We start from the raw sequence: 25,061 nt of genomic DNA on the forward strand, positions 1-25,061 counted from the left end.
TGCAAAACATATGTATACAGTTAAAGTACCGTGCCTCCCGTTAAGGGAAGATTTATAAATATGCTTTTGTTGAATGTTTTCACATGTGTTTTTATATCTTTTGCAGTTGAAAAATAAAACCGGTGATGGACGGGCAGCCCGCGGACGGTCTGCATTTAACCAAGGGGAATGTGGCGCCCTGGACTAGCCAGGTCGTCACAGGTACTACAACCCGACACCCCCACCCCGAGACAGGCACATCAGTCAGACACAGAATCCTTGTTGACGGTGGTGGCCGTCTGCAGGAGAGGCAGAACCGTATGACCGGGGACGGGCGGTGGCCCGCCGGTACCGAACCAGGGAGCGGAGTGAAGCCAGCACAAACCGGCAGGGCCTGCGGACCCCGACTAGGCTTGGCGTCGCCATTAACTAGGTCAAATCCTTCAGTGACCGGAACCCCAGGGGTTTCCTAACAGCCAAGACCCGATTTAAGGCAACTGTCCAACAAAAGGGAAATACAGCTACCGCCACAGCTAGAGTTCCAAGGGCCAGAGCCTGCGGGCAAAAGGGGTCCTCCGGCACATGCACACGCTGGGGAGTGGGTTACCGGTGGGAATCTATCGGGACCGAACATCCACAAAAGGTGCAGGGAAAGGCAGCCACCACCAACCGTCCGGGAGAAGTCACAGCAGCCGGCTGCGGGACCCGTCCATCCAGCCGTTTGGTTTACCAGAGACTTTGCGTATATTTGTGGCTGAGTGAGTACAACCGTGCATTCCGGCACCGCGCTGCGCAGTCCCCGCGACCCTGCACCTTGCCAGCCCTGCCAGTCCGTCACCTCACCGGGACCACCAACCCCTACCCACGGAGGGGGGAAACAACATCCCAGCTGCTCCCTACCATCGCTCCCGGGATCCCCGTCAATAGCGGCGGTGGTGCCCAACCTCACCACAACCCATGGGTGGCGTCACGGACCAAATCCCCAAACCAAACCACCCTCTTTCACTAACTGGCGAGGAGCGCCGCTCGAGTCCCCGGATCCGGCCCACCGCTCGAGCCACCGAGCAGCAGCAGGGCCGGACCCGTGTGTGTGTTTTGTGTAGGGGTGTTTGTGTGTGGCTGTCTGTGTCTCTTCATTTCCCGCTGGCCATGAATAGTAATGATTTGGCTCATGAGCACTCCGGCATGCAGCTCTCCCACTAACCACCGATGAATGCAGGGGAAGCACATGGCTACTTAACATTCACTGCAGTGTTAATATTTAAGTAGCTGCTCCTAAATAGTAATGCATTTGTCGTTGGTTAGTGGGAGAGCTGCGTCCCGGAGTGCTGGGTTCCTAGTGCGCCATAGCTGTGTCTCCTCCTGTCCCCGTCCCTCTATGTGTCTCTGTGGCGTGGGGAAGCTCTTCGATGCCGCAGCTGCGTCTTCTCCAGTCCCCGTCCCTCTGTCTCTGTGGCGTAGTTGGGTCACTGAGCTGCACTTTGGGGCCTCCTGTGGGTCGGGCCTTAGGGCGCTTTCACACTTGCGTTCAGCGCAATCAGCCGCTATGGAGAATAGCGCAATCCGTTAACGCACTGCGCTATTCTCCATAGACTTGTATTGACGACGCACCGTAACGCAAGTGTCTGTGTACCGAGCCGCTCGGATCCGTGCTCGTACTGCGGGTGGTGGCTCGAGCCTCTCATGGACCCGGGGGTCACGTCGCTCTGCAAGGGAGTTGGCGCTACATGCGGGGACTTGGGTGAGGAGTTCCACGGCCGGGGCCGCGGTGGTTTGGTTTGGATTGTAAGTTCGTGACGCCACCCACGGGTTGTGGTGATTGTAGACAACACCGCTGAGGTGAAGGTATGGGGGCTCCCGGAAGCGGTGTAATGGCGCAGCTAGGTGTTGACCCCCTCCATGGGTAGGGGATGTTGGTCCCAGGGCAGACGCTGGCCCTTTGGGTCTCTGTGCCTTGGCGGTGACTTTACCCTGTATGGTTGGGCTGTTGTCTTCTAACGGGACTTGTATGGGATAGGTCCTTAAGTCCAGTTCACAATCAGTTGAATCGACTCGGCCCTTTCGGTTCAGGGCTTTGTACTGGATCTGAGTACCCCTCCTGGTGCTCCGGTTTCCAATTGGCTCCCCGATTTCAGTACCGGCGGGCCACCGCCCGACCCCGGTCCCTGCGGTTCCACCGGCTATAATCCCATCCTCCCATGGGCGCGCCGCTGCACGGCTGTCACACTGCTCTGGCGGCCTCTACTGCCTTTGAAAGTGTCGGACGCTCATTATTCCATCTCGTATTCCCTGCTGCCTCCAGCCACTGGCGCCTATGATTGGTTGCAGTCAGACATGCCCCCCACGCTGAGTGACAGCTGTCTCACTGCAACCAATCACAGCCGCCGGTGGGCGGGTCTGTCGTGCAGTACAATAAATAATAAATAAATGGGAAAAAAAAAAACATGCGATATCTCTCCCTAATTTTGATACCAGCCAAGATAAAGCCACCCGGCTGAAGGCTGGTATTCTCAGGATGGGGAGCCCCACGTTATGGGGAGCCCCTCAGTCTAAAAAGATCAGCCAGCAGCCACCTGGAATTGCCGCATCCATTAGATGCGACAGTCCCGGGACTTTACCCGGCTCATCCCGAATTGCCCTGGTGCGGTGGCTTTCGGGGTAATAAGGAGATAATGGCAGCCCATAGCTAAACCCCCAAATGCCCCTCCAGGTCCGATGTAATCCACAGAAGTCCCACGACTTTCAGCTCTGCTACATGAAGCTGACAGGAGCGGCAGTAGAACATGACCGCTCTCTATCAGCTCCACGCAGCAACTGAAGTGAGTTGCACTGTCAGCAGGGATATCACTGAGGTAATGCCTGTATGTGCGCGGTGATGATGGGTGCGGTAGTACCGGGGTATGTGCGTGGTGATTGGGGAGGTAGTGCCTGCGTGTGTGCAGTGATGAGTGCAGTAGTGCTGGGGTGTGTGCAGTGATGGAGTGTGATAGTGCAGGGGTGTGTGCGGTGATGATAGAGGTGGTAAATGTGAAAGCGCCCTACCTGTGCTCCATCGCATCGGGTGTAGGGAGCTTCCATGGCGGTGTCCCTAGTACCTGTCTGCCGGCTACGTTTTGGCGAGTGGGCGTGTCCTAATTGAACGGTCGTCGCTGCTGATTGGGTGTGGGTAGAGAGAGGTGTGGGTGTATGGGTGTGTGTTGCTGCAGGGCCGCTGCTGACTGGGTGAGGGGTAGGTGTGTGGGGGTGGGTGTGTTCGGCCTGTTGGAGCTGTGTGGGCATGGTTTAGGCGGTTTCAGCGTATGACGTCATTTCTTAGATATATATATTATATTATATTATATCTATTATATTCTCTTGATCTATCCTTTAAAACGGACAAGAGCGTGAGCAAAAATAAAACCCTCTCCACATTTCCTGCAGATCATGATCTGCCCCCACTTATTGTGATCCATCTCCATTCGTGGCACTACTAGATAATGACACCGACACTCTGGGTACAGGATAATGTCGCTGACACTTGGCTCTTTCCCTCAGCACCCAGGTTTCCCATGATCTGAAATCCCTTTATCAGCAGCCAGCTTTCCTATGTTCTAATATCCATCTTTTCCTCAGCACCCAGCTTTCTCATGCTCTGCCATACATCTTTCCCTCAGCACACAAACCTTAACATTGCATAATTGCTTGCTTGCATACAGTACAATGGCCCTCCATAAAGTTTTCCAAATACTATAATGGCCCCCACATAGCCTTCCATATAGGTCCCACATAACCCATCATATATTAGAATGCACGCCCCCCCCCATAGCCGTCCTTTGTATTATAATGCACTTCCCATAGTCCATGTATAAAGTAATCCGCAAATTACTATGCACTCCCGTAGTCTTTCATATATTATAATGCACCCCCTCCATAGTCCTCCATATATTATAATGCACCCTCATAGCCCTGCATGTATAATAATGCAGTCCATAGGTCTTCATATAGTATTATGCAGCCCCCATACCATTTAATGCACCCTCATAGGCCTCTGGCCATCGTGTAATCACTGATTTAAAACAACAGTACTCCTCTGTCCTCGTTTCCCCCCCCCACCCCCCCCGCTGCTCCGGTCAGAGCGTCTTTCACGTCTCAGCACAGTGGTGAGATATGGAGTGCAGGCCCAGTGGGAGAATGATGGGATAGCAGCCCTCCGCTCCCTCTCTCATCATTGCTTTGTGCGATGATGGGCAAGGAGGGGGGTGGTCCCACTGCCGCTGCTCACACTAGGCCCCCCTGACCCGCGGCCGAGTTGCCTGCCACTGAACAGCGCTGGCTGCTTCTCTGCAGGGCAGGATCCGGGCCCCTAACCCCTGCCGGGTCTGGTCCCAATATCTGCGATCATTACTCCTGCCCTTTTTTCTCCTTCCTTGTTGCTAGAGGTAATGATATTTTGACCTTATACAGTGGACATAAAGTTCTAGACACCTAGTGACTTTGGAGGACTTTTTGTTCTGTGTTGAGTGGGTTGGGTGTTGGGCTAAAATGTCTTTGGACAACCATAATACTTTTTTTTTTTTTGTTAATACACTTAATGCATCAGCCATCACACAAGAACATAAGTGACTTCTTTCATGTGTGATATAAATATTTTTTATATGTATGCTCCATAGGTTGTCTGCAGTCAGCCTGAAGAATACAATCGACTGCGTATATTGTGCAACGGCACAAATGAAGGTCCTCTACTGAGGAGTCCTGGGCGTCATGACAGAAGCCGGACCCCAAATTTACCCACCACTGCTGATGTTGAAGCCTGTTTATCATTAACGGATTATGACGCTGGACCCATGGATCGCAACGCCAACTTCAGCTTCAGAAACACTTTGGAAGGTAGTTTTTTCTTAACCTTAATGGCCACATGGCCTAAAGTCTTCTCTCCTAACCTACAAGCCTTAAAGAAAATTTAGCTCAGTCAAGTGCGAATATTAATCTTGGTATGAATTAGGACTAGTCATGGTAAATGGCACTGGGGCATTTGGTTATTCTACAAATCTTCTTGGCATACTTTTCAAGACCATCAAAGAGGCCTCCAGAGAAAAGTGAGGCCTCCATGATTTTTGGAAGACCTGGCATTTCCTCCAGGTGTCCCAGAAGTTTTCCTTCTTCAACTTGTAATTTTTCTTTGCCAAAATGCTAGGCTGTGTCATGGCAAGGTCTAGACGTTGGTGAACGCTAAATAAAAATGTGATCCTATCAAATTCTTCTACTGGGAAGCCGCATTGAAAAATGGGCAAAACCACTTTATTGTACAGTAGCCAACGCGTTCTGCCCTGAGAAAAACATGGACTTTGGGGCCAATTCGTCATGAATTTTTATTTTTTCTGAAATAAAAATGGTTGGTTATAAGCCTTGTTTTTCCATCGGTGCATAAACTGTCCACCAGCCTCCTGACCTCAACTCTGTAGCCTCGTGGGCCTATATCGGGCTGATGAATTTGGGTCAGAAGACCCACAGTCAATCATTACGGGTATAAGGTTGTGTGAGGAGTGAGGGTCCTGCCCGCAAGCTACAATCTGAGCCTGTTAATGGGAACATGGCAAAAGAAGAACTTGGCACTCCGAGGAATATGCATAAATATTTTTTCAGTAATGTATCCAGTCCACACAGAAATGATGTTTCTGCATTTTTTTTTTTTATAAACATTTTTTTATATGGCCTCCATCAGAGCTAGAAAACCATAATCAGTAAACAATATATTAGACTCCTCTGAGTCAAAAAATACCTTTTGTTTATGAAGTGAACAGCAATCGCATATAGAAGGTAGGGAACAAAAGAGGACTAAAGGATAATGCACATGTATAGCATGCTTTGTTTTCTAGCCCTGATGAAGGCCTAAAGGCTGAAACGTGGTTTTTGTTTGGATGTGTGGCACGCCGGGCGTTCAGGTCTGGTCTCTTACCTGTTACTCATCACCGGGCCGGTGTGGAAGTCTGAGATGTCGCGGTGGCCTGCCCGGTTTCGTGCCTTGAGGTGTCCACAATAAAAGGAGATAGGAGGTGGAGGTTGGGAATGATTGTCGTGACGCCACCTGCGGTATGTGGCCAGGGATTAGCCGCCGCTGTCACTGTCCTCTGGGGCAGATGGTGGTAGCAGCAAAGATTGCTTTGCTCCCCACAGGTGGAGCGGGCCCCGGGGAGGATGATGGAGGTAGTAGTGGGGCGTTTGGGTGTAGGACTGAGGGTGTTGACAGTAACCAGACGACACAGATTGGTAGTTTCCTTTTACCTTTTACTGGTAACAGGTTGTAGTCCCGAGGTTACCGTGGTCCGGTCAGCCTGATAGCAGGGAGGAATGTCTCTATGCTAGGTACGTTGGAGGCCTTCCTTTATGCTTTTTGGATGTCGGATCCACTTGGCTTGAAGCTACTTGGGGACCCCGTTCTTGGCTGCTAAGTACTATGTCCCTCTCTGACGGGCAGCGCAAGCCGGGTATGGGGCCCACATGTTCCTCTGTGGCCCCGGGCTCTATTTTGCTACTTAGCCTTAGGGCTTTGTTGGTGGGCCAGGAAACATGGAATCTCCTGCCCTCCGGGTTTTACTACTGAGCCTTTAGTGCCCAGTAATCTAGAACTCCGGTGTCCTGTACAATGCGCTCGGTCCTGGAAAGCTTGCTGACAGCTCTCTACAGCGACCGGTCTCTTTCCTCTCCTCCAGGGTTCTGCTGTTTCACGTTGTTTCCCTGATTAACCCCTTCCCATCCCAGCATGCACAGGGGAGGCTCATCCCAAGCGGGACTTGAGCTTCCCCCTTCTGGTCTGAGACAGGAAGTATTGTGTGCAATAGTACCTGGCATTGAGATCTTCCCTGCTGCTTCCAGGCATAGCATTGTCCTCCAGGTGAAGAGAACAATGCCACTGTGGCTCCCATGACCACTGGGGTGCCATAGATGTATTACTGAAAAAAATATTTTCTCTATATTCCTTAGAGTGCCAAGTTCTTTTGTAATAATAGTAATTAATTTTATTTATTATTATTATTTTGTACCCTACTTGAGCACCCAAATCTTCCCTAGGAGTGCCACATATCGGTTACATTACTATAAAGGGAAGATATCGCCAGGAAAATTTGTTTCAATCTGCAGACAAGATATTAGAGCAAGGGGGAGCTGAGCAGATTGATATATAGTTTTGAGCGAAGGGATATAGCATAACTTGTGTTAAACATCTGGTCTTCTGCTCTTTCTGGATATTTCAGTCCAGTGAGCAGTGACTGATAGCTACCGTGTGTTTTTTTTTTTTTTTATATACACTCGTATAAAAATATAGGGGGGCCGTTCGTGATGCAGCTGACTTGGTATAGCTCTCCACAGGTAGCACTGGGCCCCAGGGCAGTTGGGAGTCTGTAATGGCGGGGTGCAGGGACGGAGGCGCAGGGAAAAAACTGGGCAACACAGGGATGCAATTTCAAGATTTTACTCACTATTGAAAGTTCCTGGTTTACTGACCGATCAAATGTCACACCCGGAGTGCTAAGTTCTGCTGTGATGGGCTCCAGCCGATCATGGATAGTTCGGAGGCACAGCCCTGTGCACCCTTCTGTGTTCCTTTCCTGGTTGTCTTCCTGCACTGACCTGTCCCAAGCCTGCACACACAGAGCCGGTGTCCGTGGACAATGTCGGGTGGTTTGAAGCTCTATCCCTTGGCCCTATGTGGTCACCTTTGCATTGGTTGTGGTGTGTGGATGTGGCTTCGGTACTTGCAGTAACCTCAGCCTCCGGTTTGCTAACAGAGCATTGTAGTTCTCCACTAGTTGAGGGGCTGGTCCCCTATGCAGCCAAGTCCCTCCACTCTGGTGTGTCGTCTGTGGAACTGTCGCGGGCGGGGAGGAGGGTGTCAGCACTGCGCTCACCCCTCTGCTCGGGTCCGGCTGCTGCTGCTCAGTGGTGGCTCGAGCGGTGGGCCGGATCCCGGGGGTTCTCGAGCGGCGCTCCTCGCCCGTGAGTGAAAGGGGATTGGGTTGTTGGGATATTGTCTATTGTCCGTGACGCCACCCACGGTTGTGGTGATTTTAACACCACCGCTGCTCGGTGTGGGGATCCCGGGAGTGATGGTGTGAAGCAGCAAGTTGTTGTGTTGCCCCTCCGTGAGTAGGGGTTGGTGATCCCGGGGCCCAGTGATGAGGTGTGAGATGCAGGGCTTGGTGGGTGCAGGGACGCGGGAGCAGCGCTGTGCCTTGCGGCACTGTGGTACTCGCTCAGCCTGAGACGTTGACACAGTTCTCGGTAAAACACACAGCTGGAAAGACTGTTCCCACGGACGGCTGCACTTGCTTTCCCCAGTAGGTGACGGTGATGTCCCTTTTCCTGCACTTGATGGTCACGATGGGTTCCCACCGGTAACCCGCTCCCCGGCTTCAAGCTGGACCGGAGGAGCTCTACTCTTTGCCCGCAGGCGCTGGCCCTTAGAAACTGGTGCCCTGGCGGTGGCGGTGTCTCTACTGTAATGGTTGGGCTGTTGCCTTCAATCGGGACTTGGTTGTTGGGGGATCGACGTCCCCTTCACTGACGGATTTGGCAAATTATGGCGACTCCTAGCCTTGCCGGGGTCCGAGAGGCCCCTGCCCTGGTGCTGACTGTCCTTTGTACACTGCTCCAGACCGCCGGGCCACCACCCGTCCGCGGTCCTTCCAGGAACTTCCAAACGGTCACCCCTCCGGACAATCACCGCAGTTGCTGACCTTGCTGACTCTGTCTTGCACACAGCTGGACCAACTTCAGGCTTTCCACTCTTTCTTTCCTGTCACCACTCTTACTGTCCTCCTTTACCACTTTACTTCCTTCACTTCCTAAACTGAACTTTACTCGAGCCCTGCCTGGGCTAATCTTCCACTCCTTTCACTTCCTCCTCCAAACTCTATCTCAGCTGTTTACTCCTTTCTGTCCCTAGCTGGACTGCCTGGTTCTTCCCGTCTCCAGAGCTGTGAACTCCTCGGTGGGCGGAGCCAACCGCCTGGCCCACCCCCTGGTGTGAACATCAGCCCCTGGAGGAAGGCAACAAGGATTTTGGGTTAGCTTTGATGTTCCTAACTGGGGTGTAGGGTGTGGTGGTGTGATGACCTGTGACCCCTGGCTTGCCCAGGGCATCACAGAACGAAACCACAGGTGTATGTGTGGCGCCCCTGAGGCTTCCGTCGCCACAGGAACCTTGCACCCCAGCCAGAGGTGTGATGTCCCATCCTGGGTAAGGAAAGGGGTAAACGCCGGTCCACAGGCAAATTTACACTACACCCATTGTTAGGCACACACAGGGACCAGGGACAGTGGCAGCTACCCTCCCATGCTGCATGCTGGGAGGGGCCGTAAGACCCATCCCTGCTTCCATAGGGTAGAGCTTAGCAACTGGGTAGGTGGGAGGAGCCAGCGGAGAGTAGAGTAGAAAGAGGAAGGTCAAGTTTAGTCAGAAGTCTGAAGTTGAAGTGAGAAGTGAGTCTGTAGAGAGAGTGAAGTGCAGAAGGAGTCAGTCTGCGGGAGGCAGAGGAGTCTGAAGTAAAGAGAGAGCTGAGAGAAGTGAGTAGTGCTCTTGTCACGGGCGGGGAGGACGCCGCTGCGCTCGCTAACGCTCGGGTTCGGCGCTGCTCGGTGGCTCTAGCGGTGAGCCGGATCCGGGGACTCGAGCAGCGCTCCTCGCCCGTGAGTGAAAGGGGGTAGTTTTAGCTTGGGGATTTGGTCCGTGACGCCACCCACGGGTTGTGGTGAGGTTGGGCACCACCGCTGCTGGTGACGGGGATCCCGGGAGCGATGGTAGGGAGCAGCTGGGATGTTGTTTCCCCCCCCCCCCCCTCCGTGGGTAGGGGTTGGTGGGCCCGGTGTGGTGACGGGGAGACAGGGTTGGCAAGGTGCAGGGTCGCCTGGACTGCACAGCGCGGTGCCGGATGGCACGGTAGTACTCACTCAGCCACAAATGTCCGCAAAGTCTCTGGTAAACCAAACGGCTGGATGGACGGGTACCGCAGCCGGCTGCTGTGACTTCTTCTCCCGGACGGTTGGTGGTGGATGCCTTTCCCTGCACCTTTTGTGGATATTCGATCCCGATGGATTCCCACCGGTAACCCGCTCCCCAGCGTGTGTATGTGCCGGAGGAGCCCTTTTGCCCGCAGGCTCTGGCCCTTGGAACTCTAGCTGTGGCGGTAGCTGTATGTCCTTTTGCTGGTTGGACGGTTGCCTTCTATCGGGTCTTGGCTGTTAGGAAACCCCTGGGTTCCGGTCACTGACGGATTTGACCTATTTAACGGCGACTCCTAGCCTGGTCGGGGTCCGCAGGCCCTACCTGTGTGTGCTGGCTTCACTTCGCTCCCCGGTTCGGTACCGGCGGGCCACCGCCCATCCCCAGTCCTACGGTTCCGCGTTGATCCGCCTCTCCTGCAGATGGCCACCACTATCTGCCAACCTTGCTCTTAGTGCCTGGGCCACACACCCAGACACGGTCAGTTTACTCCTCCACTACTACTTCACTCCTTTCACTTCCACCTCCCTAACTGATCTGACTTCCTTAGCCCGCCTCCAGGACTGTGAACTCAGTGGGTGGGGCCAGCCCCCTGGCTCCACCCCACCTGGTGTGGACATCAACCCCTGGAGGGAGGCAACAAGGATTTTGTGTCTGGCTGATGTGCCTGTCTCAGGGTGGGGGTGGGTGTTGCAGTACCTGTGACGACCTGGCTAGTCCAGGGCGCCACACTCTAGTCAGTCAGGAGCAAGAAGGAGAAAGTGACGCTTCCTGGTGAAGACCCTGGGACCCAGCTAGCTCCAGGTGACACCACGACCGAGGAAATACAGAAGGGATTCCAGGGCCACTGAACCGCTTTCAAGCACGGGGCCTATTCCACAGAACAATCAGGTGGAGGCTTCAAGCTGCACACAGGGGACGGTCCCTAGAAACTGGAGGAAGAGAAGTCAATTCCAAAAGTAAAAACAGAGGTCCAGGGTGGCTGCAAGCGCCCAGGGCCACAGCCAACAGCAGAACCTCTGGAAAGGGGGTAGAATACCCACTAGGCAAGCCCCTGGCCCGGAGGCTTTAGTGGAGGCTGTGAGGCAAATCCTGGGATATGAAGAGGAATTATGATTTCCAGTCATAATCGCTCTCATCACTCCTTGGCCGTGCCCCCTCCCTTCTTGTTCTCAATGTCCAACATCTTGGAAGGTGTCACATCCTAGCAACACATCCCATGGCCATCTCCTGTGATATGGAGATTAGATGATGTGGGAACAATGGACACAGGATGACTCCCTGCCGTGACCCTGTGGTAGGGGCTGCTATCTAATTAGCAAGCTTGGAAGTATCCAGACAGTACGACTCCAGTAAAATATGGTTCATATCTCGCAAGCCATATTTCCGATAAATATGGCAACCATAAAAATGGTGTCTCTGCATGCGGACGATGCTGGCACACCTTTTTTATGGGAGTAGGACATTGGGAAGTACCCCAGGCGTGATATCAGCCAATGGGGAACTAGTAGACAAGTCATGAGTCCTCTCGTTCTGTAGCTAAATTCATAACTGTCACAATGAGAGCGTTGGCGTCCGCCTACGACGCTCCCAGGCAAAGTTATGGCCCATATTCCATGTTGTGGATATTGTCCATAACTCCAGCCAGGGGTGGAGCAGTGCTCCCTCTGAGGTCACTAAGGTAGGAGGGGACCTGGATTTGCCCAGGTTGATAACCCTACTTCGGCCATTTTCCAGTGTTCTTTCGCTGGGGGTCACGTGTAGGAAACATCTGTGGGAAGGATCCTAGAAACCTGGTTCATGGCGCCCCCCTGTGGCCAGACGCACAAGGTAACTGCTGGAACTGTGTATGCCTGTTTGTAACCCATGCTTTGATTGTAACTGTACTCTGACATATGTATATTCTGTAGATCTCCTATTGTATATATTGTAGTTTCTAGTGTGCTTTAGGCTGATTAAATTATATAATTAATCTTGGGCTGTTCTGTTATCTCGATCTTGAATCCCACGTCTGTGTGTTCGGCTAATAGTTACCGTGAAGCGGTTGGTGGCAGCGAGTTTGTGCCAAGGATTATTGTGGGGAGGCCAGTGAGATTCGGGGAGATTTTATATATTCCGCCCGCGGAGGTCGGGGGAATATATACCCTACTCTCACCGGGGACCCTTCAATAATCGGCATAAGTAGTATAGCGGCCTCCTTGCTTATTGTCGGGCAATTCCATAATTGGCCTGACTATAAGAGGGGCGCTAGAGAGCGCATCACGTGCTCTGTCTGTCGGTCGGGAGGTATAAAGGAGGGGTGACCCCCACTTGTTACCCCCCCGATTGTGACGTACTGGTAGCCAGTGCGGGGGATTTCTGAGTGACCCCCCCCCGGTGGTTCGTGACATATTGGTGGCAAGCGGTGGGATCGAGATAATAGTGTGTGTGTGAGTGTGAGACCCATACTCCCAGACACTAAAGACTGCCTGCAGCAGCTGTGGCTGCTGGGGTCTTCAGACTAGCTCAACACTAGAGTGTCAGAGTGCAGATACTGTAAGGTGTGTGGGCACATCAGGTGTCAGTTCTGTGTCAGTGACCAAAGTCTGCAACAATGGCTGAGAGCACCAGGAGCAAAGCCAAAGGAATGGCCGATGCTCAGGCCAGAGACGATGAGGAGGTTGTCCACGAGTCCTCCAGGAGCCAGACGCCAGAGAACAGCTCTGCAGAGGACATCGCACAACCTGGCACTGCTGGACAAAATGAGGAGGAGCTCGCCCAAGGGTCCTCAACGAGCCAGATGCCAGTCCTCCGCTCTGAAATGGACAGTGAATCACCTGGCTCTGCAGCGTGCCGCAGATCACCACTTGCCAATCCCTCCGGCCTGAGAGGTGCAGAGGCCCTCCTTCAAGCTGCCTTGGCCAGGCTTATGGCTGGAGACCGGGATACCTACGAGATACTCATGGCCGAGCGTGAGCGACAGGCAGCGCGTGAGGCTGAGGCTGCGGAGCGGCAAGCAGCGCGTGAGGCTGAGGCTGCGGAGCGGCAGGCAGCGCGTGAAGAGCGACAGCAACAGGCAGAGCGTGACCACCAGCTGCAGCTAGCTCAGCTCCAGCCCTCATCAGCCACACGTGACCTTCAAGACACCAAACTTCCAAAGGTCCGTGTTGAGGACTTCCCAGTGCTGGAGAAGGATGGAGACTTGGACTCTTTCCTGACTGCTTTTGAACGGACTTGCCTGCAGCACCATCTGGACAAGGACCAGTGGGCCAAATACCTGACCCCCCGTCTAAGGGGTAAGGCCCTGGATATCCTTGGGGACTTGCCTGCTGAGGCAGATCAGGGCTACGACACCATCAAGCGGGCCCTGATTCAACAGTACAACCTCACTCCGGAGTCCTACCGCAAGAAGTTCCGGACCCTGCAGAAGGGACCAAAGGACTCCTGGGCTGACCACCGGCGGGCACTTTCCCGAGCTGCCGACCACTGGACCCAAGGCCTGCAGCTTTCCACCGGACCGGAGATCCTGGACTTGTTCATCACGGAGCAACTCTTGTGGAACTGCCCTGAGGATCTCCGCCAGTTCATCCGAGACCAGAAGCCAAAGGGGTCCACGGCTACAGCTGCCCTGGCCGATGACTACACCAACAATCGGGCTCCTGAGGCCAGGAGAGCAGCCACCAGCAGCACCTGGAGAGGGGGTAAGATGAATTCTGCGACTGCCCCACCTGCCCCTAGACTGCAGGGGGTGTCCCCCTCAACTCCCCTCTCCAGGCCCGTGGCAGAGCCAAGACGGTGCCACCAGTGCAACCTACCTGGACACTTCAAGGCCATGTGCCCTCAGCGTCCCAAGGCCCCGGCTCCGTCCCCGTCCCAAGGGCCGCCCAAGGTGTATTGTGGGGGTGGTGGTAGGTTCCTGGACAGCTTCCAACCTGTCACCGTCGGCCGGTCTGTGACCATAGGACTGCGAGACAGCGCCTCGGAGGTGACTCTGGTGCGGCCTGAGATGGTGTCCCCCCAAGACTTGATCCCTGGAAAAACCCTCGCTGTCTCCGGGATTGGAGGCATTGACCCGGCGCTGCCTGTTGCTGGCATTTATGTGGACTGGGGCGCAGGGCGAGGGGTGAGAGAGGTGGGGGTAACTGATCGGATCCCCGCAAACGTGCTATTTGGGGCAGATAACCTCCCAGTTTGGGCCCCCCCCAAGGGCTGACCCTTCAGCCAGTACTGACGTGCCTCCGGACAATGTGAATGTGTTATCTATGAATGATGTGAGAGAGGGGGGAGTGAACTCTGATATTTCTGCTTGCATAGACACCATAGACACACACTCAGCTGCAGCTGTGACGGGGGAGGGGGTCAGAGAAAGGTGTGACAATGCCTCTACAAGTGATCAGCCAGTGAGCTGGGATCTGTTGCCCTCTGCAGGGATAAGCAGAGAGCAGGGTGCTGCAGGGGGAGGACCAGTGTGTGGGGTGGGGGCTACCACAGCAAATGTGGGGTCCCCAGAGATTTCACAGCGGGGTTCTGTTGCTGCAGGGGGGGAACAGGCAGGTGAGATTGGGGCCGGTCCCGGAGCGGAAGTGCTCCCAGGTAAGATCTCGGTGCAGGGTTCCCCCACAACCGGGGTGTCAGGAAGCCAGGTAGGTCTGCCTGAACCGGCGACTTGGTCAGGAACGGAGGAGGAGCAGGCACGACCCACGGTCGCAGCGGCTGTGGCCGCTGTCACCCGCAGTGGGAGTGCTGGAAGCCAAGGGGCCTCCCGGAGGTCCGATAGCTCTTCCCCTTCTGACCAAGTGGCAGCCGAGTCAGGTGGAGGCCAGGACACAGGTCCCGGGGTACTGACCGAAGATGTGACAGTCTCGTCGATTCTGGCCACATCTAGTCAGGGGTTTCAGGCAGCGTTAGAAGCTGACGACAGCCTGAAAGCTCTAAAGGTGCAGGCGGCACAGCCTCCCTCTGACTCGGACCCGGAGCGAGTGGTCTGGGACCAAGGACTGCTGTACCGGGTCACGGTCCAGCAGGGTTCACCGGAGGCGTGGCCCAGGGACCGACAGTTGGTGGTACCCTATCCGTTCCGGACGGAGTTGTTGCGGATCGCACATGAGATTCCGATGGCCGGACACCTAGGGATCGCTAAGACCAAGGCCAGGTTAAACCAGCATTTCTACTGGCCAAAAATGGGGGCCGATGTGGCTGCCTACTGCCGTTCGTGTGAAACCTGTCAGAGAGTGGGGAAGGCGGGGCCACACCCCAAAGCCCCACTGGTATCTCTGCCCATCATCGATGAGCCTTTCAGGAGGGTGGCTGTGGATCTGGTCGGCCCGCTGGCCATCCCCAGCAGCTCCGGGAAACGCTTCATACTGACGGTAGTGGACTATGCCACCCGGTACCCAGAAGCAGTGGCCTTGTCGTCCATTCGGGCTGACAAGGTGGCCACCGCATTGCTGGAGATTTTCTCCCGAGTGGGTTTTCCCCAGGAAATGCTCACTGACCGGGGGACCCAATTCATGTCCCAGCTGATGGAGGCCCTCTGTAAGCAAGTCCAGGTGCGACATCTGGTAGCCAGCCCGTACCATCCACAGACTAATGGCCTGTGCGAGCGGTTCAATGGCACCTTAAAGCAGATGCTTAAGATGTTGGTCGACTCCCACGGGCGTGACTGGGAGCGGTATCTCCCACACCTGTTATTTGCTTACCGGGAGGTTCCACAGGCCTCAACAGGATTCTCACCGTTTGAGCTCCTGTACGGGCGACGTGTGCGGGGCCCCCTGGCTCTGGTGAAAGAGGCTTGGGAAGGGGATTTGGCCACCCCTGGAGTGTCGGTTATCGAGTATGTCATGCGCTTCCGGGACAAAATGCAGGCCTTGACGCAACTGGTACACGACAATATGGCTCAAGCCCAGGCCGATCAGAAGCGTTGGTACGACCAGAACGCTTGTGAGAGGACCTACCAAGTGGGTCAAAAGGTGTGGGTACTGGTCCCCGTACCACAGGACAAGCTTCAGGCAGCCTGGGAAGGCCCATACCTCGTGTACCAGCAGCTCAACCCTGTGACGTACCTGGTCACCCTGGACCCTGCCCGTGGAAGGCGGAAGCCCTTCCATGTGAACATGATGAAGGCACATCATGAGCGGGAGGGATGTGCGCTCCCCGTGTGCAACCTGCCCGAGGAGGGAGAAGCGGAAACCCTCTTGGATATGCTAGCCCAGGTTAGGGCAGGCGGATCCATTGAGGATGTGGAGGTTGGCCACCAGCTCTTGGAGGACCAACGGTCCCAGCTGTGGGCCACCCTACACCCCTTCCGGGGGTTGTTTACCAACCAGCCCGGAAGGACTGACTTGGCTGTCCATCACGTGGACACTGGGGATCATCCCCCGATCCGGCGTTCAGCATATCGGGTTTCCCTGGAGGTGCAGCAACACATGCGCCAGGAGATTGACGAGATGCTGAAGCTGGGGGTGATCCAGGCATCCAACAGCGCTTGGGCCTCGCCTGTAGTCCTCGTCCCTAAGAAGGACCGAACCACTCGGTTCTGCGTGGACTACAGGGGGCTCAATGCTGTCAGTCGCCGATGCGTACCCAATGCCACGCATCGATGACCTGCTCGATCAGTTGGCCGGGGCTCAGTACCTGACCATCATGGATCTGAGCCGGGGATATTGGCAGATCCCCCTGACTCGCAAGGCCAGGGAACGCTCTGCCTTTATTACCCCATTTGGACTGTACGAGTCCACGGTGATGCCATTCGGGATGAGGAATGCCCCTGCCACTTTCCAGCGGATGGTCAACACCCTGCTCAAGGGACTTGAAGGGTACGCGGCCGCGTACCTGGATGACATTGCCGTCTTCAGTCCCACCTGGGAAGATCACCTAGAGCATCTAGCACAGGTGCTCAGGCGGATCCACCAGGCAGGTTTGACCATCAAGCCGGGAAAGTGTCAGCTGGCCATGAGCGAGGTCCAGTACCTCGGTCACCGGGTAGGCGGGAGAACACTGAAGCCCGAGCCTGAGAAAGTGGAAGCAATCGCATCCTGGCCCACCCCCAGGACCAAGAAGCAGGTGATGTCCTTCTTGGGGACCGCTGGGTACTATAGGAGGTTTGTTCCATGCTATAGTAGCCTGGCAAAGCCCTTGACGGACCTCACCAAGAAGAAGCTGCCCTCTGCAGTCGATTGGACAGTGGACTGCGAGACAGCCTTCCGGGCCCTAAAGGACGCCCTGTCCAGCCCGCCCGTGCTACAGGCAGCCGACTTCACGCGGCCGTTTGTAGTACAGACCGACGCCAGTGACTTCGGCCTCGGTGCGGTGCTCAGCCAGGTGGACTCTGCGAGCCAAGAGCACCCAGTCTTGTACCTGAGCAGGAAGCTGTTACCAAGGGAAGTGGCCTACTCCACAATGGAGAAGGAATGCCTAGCCATAGTGTGGGCTCTGCAGCGTCTGCAACCCTATCTATACGGGCGCCACTTCATCGTGGAGACGGACCACAATCCCCTAAGCTGGTTACACACTGTCTCCGGGACGAATGGCAGGTTGTTGCGATGGAGCCTGGCGCTCCAGCAATACAACTTCACCATTCAACACAAAAGGGGCCGGGACCACGGTAACGCAGACGGGCTGTCCCGACAAGGAGAGGTCGCGGACGGGCGCACGGGGGAACACCGGAGTGTGCTGCCCCCTAGCGCCCTCAAAAGGGGGGAGGTGTGAGGCAAATCCTGGGATATGAAGAGGATTTATGATTTCCAGTCATAATCGCTCTCATCACTCCATGGCCGTGCCCCCTCCCTTCTTGTTCTCAATGTCCAACATCTTGGAAGGTGTCACATCCTAGCAACACATCCCATGGCCATCTCCTGTGATATGGAGATTAGATGATGTGGGAACAATGGACACAGGATGACTCCCTGCCGTGACCCTGTGGTAGGGGCTGCTATCTAATTAGCAAGCTTGGAAGTATCCAGACAGTACGACTCCAGTAAAATATGGTTCATATCTCGCAAGCCATATTTCCGATAAATATGGCAACCATAAAAATGGTGTCTCTGCATGCGGACGATGCTGGCACACCTTTTTTATGGGAGTAGGACATTGGGAAGTACCCCAGGCGTGATATCAGCCAATGGGGAACTAGTAGACAAGTCATGAGTCCTCTCGTTCTGTAGCTAAATTCATAACTGTCACAATGAGAGCGTTGGCGTCCGCCTACGACGCTCCCAGGCAAAGTTATGGCCCATATTCCATGTTGTGGATATTGTCCATAACTCCAGCCAGGGGTGGAGCAGTGCTCCCTCTGAGGTCACTAAGGTAGGAGGGGACCTGGATTTGCCCAGGTTGATAACCCTACTTCGGCCATTTTCCAGTGTTCTTTCGCTGGGGGTCACGTGTAGGAAACATCTGTGGGAAGGATCCTAGAAACCTGGTTCATGGCGCCCCCCTGTGGCCAGACGCACAAGGTAACTGCTGGAACTGTGTATGCCTGTTTGTAACCCATGCTTTGATTGTAACTGTACTCTGACATATGTATATTCTGTAGATCTCCTATTGTATATATTGTAGTTTCTAGTGTGCTTTAGGCTGATTAAATTATATAATTAATCTTGGGCTGTTCTGTTATCTCGATCTTGAATCCCACGTCTGTGTGTTCGGCTAATAGTTACCGTGAAGCGGTTGGTGGCAGCGAGTTTGTGCCAAGGATTATTGTGGGGAGGCCAGTGAGATTCGGGGAGATTTTATATATTCCGCCCGCGGAGGTCGGGGGAATATATACCCTACTCTCACCGGGGACCCTTCAATAATCGGCATAAGTAGTATAGCGGCCTCCTTGCTTATTGTCGGGCAATTCCATAATTGGCCTGACTATAAGAGGGGCGCTAGAGAGCGCATCACGTGCTCTGTCTGTCGGTCGGGAGGTATAAAGGAGGGGTGACCCCCACTTGTTACCCCCCGATTGTGACGTACTGGTAGCCAGCGCGGGGGATTTCTGAGTGACCCCCCCGGTGGTTCGTGACAGAGGCCAAGCCAGGTTCATCCAGCAAAGGCAAGGCTTAGAAGTCAGCTGAAGAAAGGAACACAATAGAGGGGTGCACCGGCTTTTTATTCCTAGATCTACCCGGGATCAGCAGAGGTCCCTGACAGGGGATTACAGCACACCAGTGGGCAACCGGACAGCTGCTGTGTTGAACAACCATTGTGAGTAAACATCTTGAAACTGCACCCTTGGAGTTGCCTCTGTTATTTCATCTGCACTGCACCATCTACAACACCCCCATAGACTCTTACGAGCACCAACTGTTCCACCTGTGGGGAGCAGGACCATCCAAGCTGCCATTCCACCAGCCCCGGAGGCCCCATACAGCAGCGGCGGCTTAATAGCCGCAAACCACAGGTGGCGTCACGAATATAAACTTTAAGCACCCCCACGGAAGCCATATTAATTGACTCCCGCCAGGGTCTTGGAGTCGGGCCCCGCCACCACTGACGACCCCAGGACTAGTCCGGCCCGGCCCCGGGTGTCCCATAGCCCTGGTGTGGGCGAGTCATATGCTGCACTTCCCGTGGGCTCTAGGTCCCCTTCTTTTCTGTGCCTGGGCCGAGCTGCTGCAGCTCCAGACCACAGGTCTTCACTCCTCCACTCCTACTTCCTGACTGGCTAACGTTCCACAGTCTGCTCCCACATATTAAACTCCACCTCCCAGCAGGCCGCCATAACCCTGGTATGATGGAGTGTTGCTAAATAAGAGTGTATCTGTGTATACCGATTTGTGACCTTCTCCTTACTCGGGAATGGGATACCACACCTCTGGCATGTCATCTGTGGATAAGTAGTTCATGCATTTTCCTCCGTGTCCTCCTTGTGTCTTCTATAGTGTTTAGTGGAGTTGACCAAGAAATCATCCTGTCTGCTTCCCATTTAGGGTCTAGCACGAGACACCTAGGGTCAGGTATCCGACTCTTCTATAGGTTCCACACCTATCTAGGGAGGTGAGGGACCCCAGGGACCAACGGTAGGTGTGGTCGGGTCAAAGTCTTCTGTGCCGCCCCTGCAGCGGTTGAACCGCTTGGATCCGGGGATGATTGCTCATGGCTCGAGGGTCTCCATTTGAGTGTGGCCCCTAGCTCCTGGGTCTGAAGGGGGGTATTTACAGGGAAAGATGGTGTGCAGTAATAGGTAGTACCACCGCTGTCGTTGGGAGTACCCGGGGTGATGGAGTGGGGCAGCTAGGTGACGTTACCCTCCACGGGTAGGGGAAAGGCCCCGAGACCCCGGATGATGGGATGAGGGTGCAGGGGGGAGCGCAGGCTCACTGGTTGCAGGGGGTTAATCAGGTACTCGCTCAGCAAGAAAGCAAACGCTGATGTCGCGGGCGGGGAGGACGCCGCCGCTGCTGGTCGCTCGCCAACGCTTGGGTCCGGCGCTGCTGCGGCTGCTGCTCGGTGGGCCGGATCCGGGGACTCGAGCGGCGCTCCTCGCCCGTGAGTGAAAGGGGTGGTTGGTTTGGGGGATTTAGTCCGTGACGCCACCCACTGGTTGTGGTGAAGGTGGGCACCACTGCTGCTGGTGACGGAGATCTCGGGAGCGATGGTAAGGAGCAGCTGGGATGTTGTTTTTCCCCCTCCGTGGGTAGGGGTCGGTGGTCCCGGGGCCCGGTGGTGTGACGGGGAGGCAGGGTTGGTGAGGTGCAGGGTTGCAGGGACAGCACGGCGCGGTGCCGGATGGCACGGGTGTACTCACTCAGCAAGAGATGCACAAAGTCCTCGGTAAACCAAACTGCTGGATGGACGGGTCCCGCAGCCGGCTGCAGTGTCTCTCCCGGGACAGGTGATGTTGGCTGTCTTTCTCTGCACCTTGATGTACTTGTTTGACTACTATGGATCCCCAACGGTAGTCCGCTCCCCGGTGTTTGGATGCCGGAGGAGCCCGTTTGCCCGCAGGCGCTGGCCCTTGGGTCTCTAGCCTTATGCGGTAGCTGTATACCCTCACGGTGTGGGCGGTTGCCTTCTATCGGGTCTTTGGTTGTTAGGAAACCCCTGGGGTTCCGGTCACACTCGGGTTTGACTATTGTCGGCGGCTCCAAGCCTGGTCGGGGTCCAATGGCCCTGACTGTGTGTGCTGGCTTCATTTCGCTCCCCGGACGGTACCGGTGGGCCAATGCCCAACCCCGGTCCTACGGTTCCGCGTTGCTTCACCACTCCTGCAGACGGCCAACACAGTCTGCCAACCTTGCTGTCAGTGCCTGGGCCACAAACCCAGACACCCAAGTGTTTACTCCTCACACTTCAACCTCCAAAACTACTCTGACACTTTTCCCGCCTCCAGGCCTGTGAACTCCTCGGTGGGTGGGGCCAACCGCTTGGCTCCGCCCCACCTGGTGTGGACATCAGACACTGTAGGGAGGCAACAAGGGTTTTTGTTTGGCTAATGTAACTGATGGGGGTGGGGGTGTTTGTGTTATCTGTGACGACCTGGCTAGTCCAGGGCGCCACACTGACAACGTAGTAAACAAAGTCTCTGGGTGCCGCTGCCCTCTTGGGGAGCTTGTCCGGGTCCTGTCCCCTGCAGTACTACCTGGTGGTCTGTGGCCTGCCTCCTGGCACTGTATTTTAGAGTATCCTTTGTGGCCCGTCAGCTTGGCGCTTTCCGGGCCCCGCTTCCTGCTATGAGTTGCAAGAGGAGCTTGCTCTCAGGAGCCCACGCTTAGGATTTCAGTGGGCTGCTTTGCTTGGAAAGCCCTATCCCCCTTGTTGCGCTAGTGCCCCGATCGCTGAGCTTCATTTGTTGTTAGTGTGGTATGAACGTGTCCCTTGGTGAGCGTTACATCCTCCTTTTTATTGTCTTCCCTTTGTGGTTGTTTGTAGAGTGAATGAGTTTCAGTTCTTCCCCCTGTCCGTGTCTTTTTGGGAGGGGAATTATCTGTGTCCTGCCCCCCTGGGTTGGAGAGTTGCAAGAATTAGGTCAGGACGTAAATAGGAGACAGGGACACACTGGGGGCCCAGACCTCACTACCCTTAAGTGCACCTCCGGGTTGAGGGTCATTTCAGGTCTCCCAGCTAGCTTAGCCCAACCATGACCGAATTAGAGGATTAAAACACAAGTTATACTATACTTTCTCACAAAGCTAGATATCAGTCTACTTTTCCCTGCTTTACAACATGGTGCCTGCAATGTCAGGGTGACCGGTTCCTTTTTTAAAACATTTTTTACTCTAAAAAGGCACAAATAAAAAGCAAAAGGAGGAAAAATAAAGAACTATTCAGCAAAATAATTGAACATTCGTCGCAAGTTCATAGAACTTGTGAGCTTGCAATAAATAATCAAGTATTTTGAATATAATTTATAATTATATATATATATATGGTATTATAAAATCTAATATATATATATAATTTATTATATATATAAATAAATATATAAATTTATGTAAAATATATATGTAATGTAATTTTTTTTTTTATTTTTTTGCCACCAAAGGAATGACAAGACAAAAGCCCCAAGAGTAATAACTAAACAGCCTCCAAATAAAATTTGGAGAGCGTGCTTTTCTAATTATTTCATTGTAGCAGCCATCTATTGGGACCTGTAGCAGCACAGCTGTTGTGAAACTACTACTACTTCCATCATGCACTGCCGGCCACAAGCTGTTCGGCGGCTGTCGCGGCATACTAGGACTTGTAGTTTCAAAACTGCAGCTGGAGCGCTGCAGGTCAATGCCTCCTGCACTTTATTCTTAAATGTAACATCTGGCTGTATATTATTTTTTTTTAATGCATTTTTTTTTTTTTTTTTTTTTTTACTTTGTCTCTTTCCATATATTTAGGTTTTGCAAATCCTCGGACAGCAATTGCAAACCGCTCGCAGAGTAACATGCACAATTCCCTGCACGTCTATCTGAACGGCTCCATGTCCTCGGTTCAGGGATCCGCTAATGACCCCATTTTTGTTCTTCATCACGCTTTCGTTGACAGGTGAGTCTTCAGATGAGATAACATCATAAATAACAATTCCAAGCCTTTGATCAGACCGGCTCCGTCAGGGAAAATACCAGGTCAAGCTGTAGAAACCTTTACAGCGAAATATGGTAATGAGGACGAGTGGAAAGGTCGAAAAGTTGAAAGAAACATTAATTTCTTTTAGAATACTTGTAACTTTGAGATTTTTCGATCATCCATTCTCTTAATGAGGATTACAAATATTGCTAATTGCCACCATGAGAAGACTCCACCAGATATAAAAAATATCCAACCTATCGCCATCCAATTAGTTGAATTTTCTAATTGAATATACAGTACGGTATAAGAACAGCCCTGCGATGGCACAGAAGGAGGTGCAATTGAGTCCACTTTGGTCGCCATCATTTGGACAGGTCCACCACCTCTGAGCCCCAAATGTCAGTCTAGCAATGCCCCAAATGTAGCACCTCCTCCAAAAAAAAGTGACGGTCCCGGAATGATTTACCATTTTATAGACCCCCACCCAACCAGACCAGGTATCCAAATAGTGACTTTCTCTAAGTGCTGAGCCATCAATAGAGATGGCTTTCTGCCCTGCTTGTTGGGAAAGGAGTAGAGACTCTGTAATATATGTTTAACTAGCAAGACTCCTTCTTCTAAGGCCGGAGTCGCACTTGTGAGAGACTTGCCAGAGTCCCGCATCGCATCACCCAGCACGGCCGCACACTGTCCAGACACGAGCGTCTCAGCTGCATAGAAATACATGCAGTCGACCCGCTCCAGTCAGAGTACGCGGCCGTTCCGGGTGATGCGATGCGGGACTCACACGAGTCTCTCGCAAGTGTGACTCTGGCCTAACTCTAGTGGTTCCTGTGGGAATTGGAATGACCCTATCCACAGACTAAACTATAGCAACCCGGACCTATGCTGCCTAATCGGTTGTCGAGCACTTCACCTTTCTTCTAAGGAACAGGAGGGCAGAGCTGAGTGCAAATTACCTAGAGAATCAAAGGTGCACTGAAGTAGAAAGTGATCCAAGGTACAACAAAATACCTGAGTGGGTGAATATTGCTAAAGAATGTCGCCTACTTACTAACACCAAGCATAAGATAGGTGTAGAGTGGAGAAAAAAACAGCAGAGAGGTATACTAGTTGGTATTCTACTGATTGGCAGAAATTAACAGCAATATGGCTAGACTTCAAAATGAGAATATCACCAGCAGGAGGAATGTATTTTAAAGCCGCACCCGGAAGGTGATTGGGCAGGCAAATGAGTAAATGAATATATCTTGTGCTCTATTAGAACTAAAGCATCGATAACAAATATGTATCAGCTGTGTACTGGCAGACAGAAAAAACAACCACAGAGCGCAGAGTGGAGGCTTCAATTCCAGACTCCTGACACACTCCATCTGCAGCGACCACACCGGAAGCTAATGGTAGAATAGCTATGCAGAAATCGACAATGAAATCACTGGACAAAGTCTTCAAATCGAGGAACATTTCACTGGTGACGCACGATCTATACATAGTCTGGTCTCAGCTCATACATAGTCTGGTCTTTTCTGTAGTAACATATGGATGCGAAACCTGGACGATAAAGAATAATCGCCTTCAACGTGTGGTGCTGGAGAAATGTTATCAATACCATGGATGGCAAAAAGAACAAATCAAGCTAGATATGACACTCGAAGCAACAATCACCAAGCTACAACTTTCCTGCTTTGCTGTTTTTGTACGTCCTATTGTATGATGTGTCAAATCACTTGAAGTTCATCATGGTTAGAAAAATAGAGAATAAGCAACCCGATGGCTTCATACCATTTAGATAATGGTGGAGAAGACCATGGTGAACCTATCTAAGCTTGCACAAAATAGATCTTCCTACGGAGCATTCATCCATCAAGTCGCCATGGCTAAAGATCGAGCTAAAGGCCATTAAATTGAAGGGTAATACATTTTGAGGATGTAATACACTTTTTTATTTATATTTTTTTTTCGATTTGCATGAAACCATTTTATATTATCTAACCAAGAGAGCAATAGTTGTGAAAAATTTTAATTTTTTTTTTATAGAGGGATTCTCTTTTTGGTTGCTCTAGAATAGTTTATGACCAAGTTTTGCCAGGCAGTAAACACCAGCATCAGTCAATTAGTCAGCCATCATGTTGGTATTCCA

At 53.1% G+C, this 25,061-nt stretch overlaps 1 protein-coding gene across 1 annotated transcript in view; it reads left to right on the plus strand.

The window, feature by feature from the left end:
- Positions 1-25,061, plus strand: part of TYR (tyrosinase) — a 54,549-nt gene that overhangs the window by 12,134 nt on the left and 17,354 nt on the right. Inside the window, exons 2-3 of the mRNA XM_075337568.1 lie at positions 4,629-4,845; positions 22,750-22,897. Of these exons, the coding sequence (XP_075193683.1) occupies positions 4,629-4,845; positions 22,750-22,897 (365 nt within the window). The remainder of the gene's footprint in view (positions 1-4,628; positions 4,846-22,749; positions 22,898-25,061) is intronic.

This window comes from Anomaloglossus baeobatrachus, chromosome 2 (genome assembly GCF_048569485.1).
Source record: "Anomaloglossus baeobatrachus isolate aAnoBae1 chromosome 2, aAnoBae1.hap1, whole genome shotgun sequence".
Lineage (NCBI taxonomy): Eukaryota > Metazoa > Chordata > Amphibia > Anura > Aromobatidae > Anomaloglossus > Anomaloglossus baeobatrachus.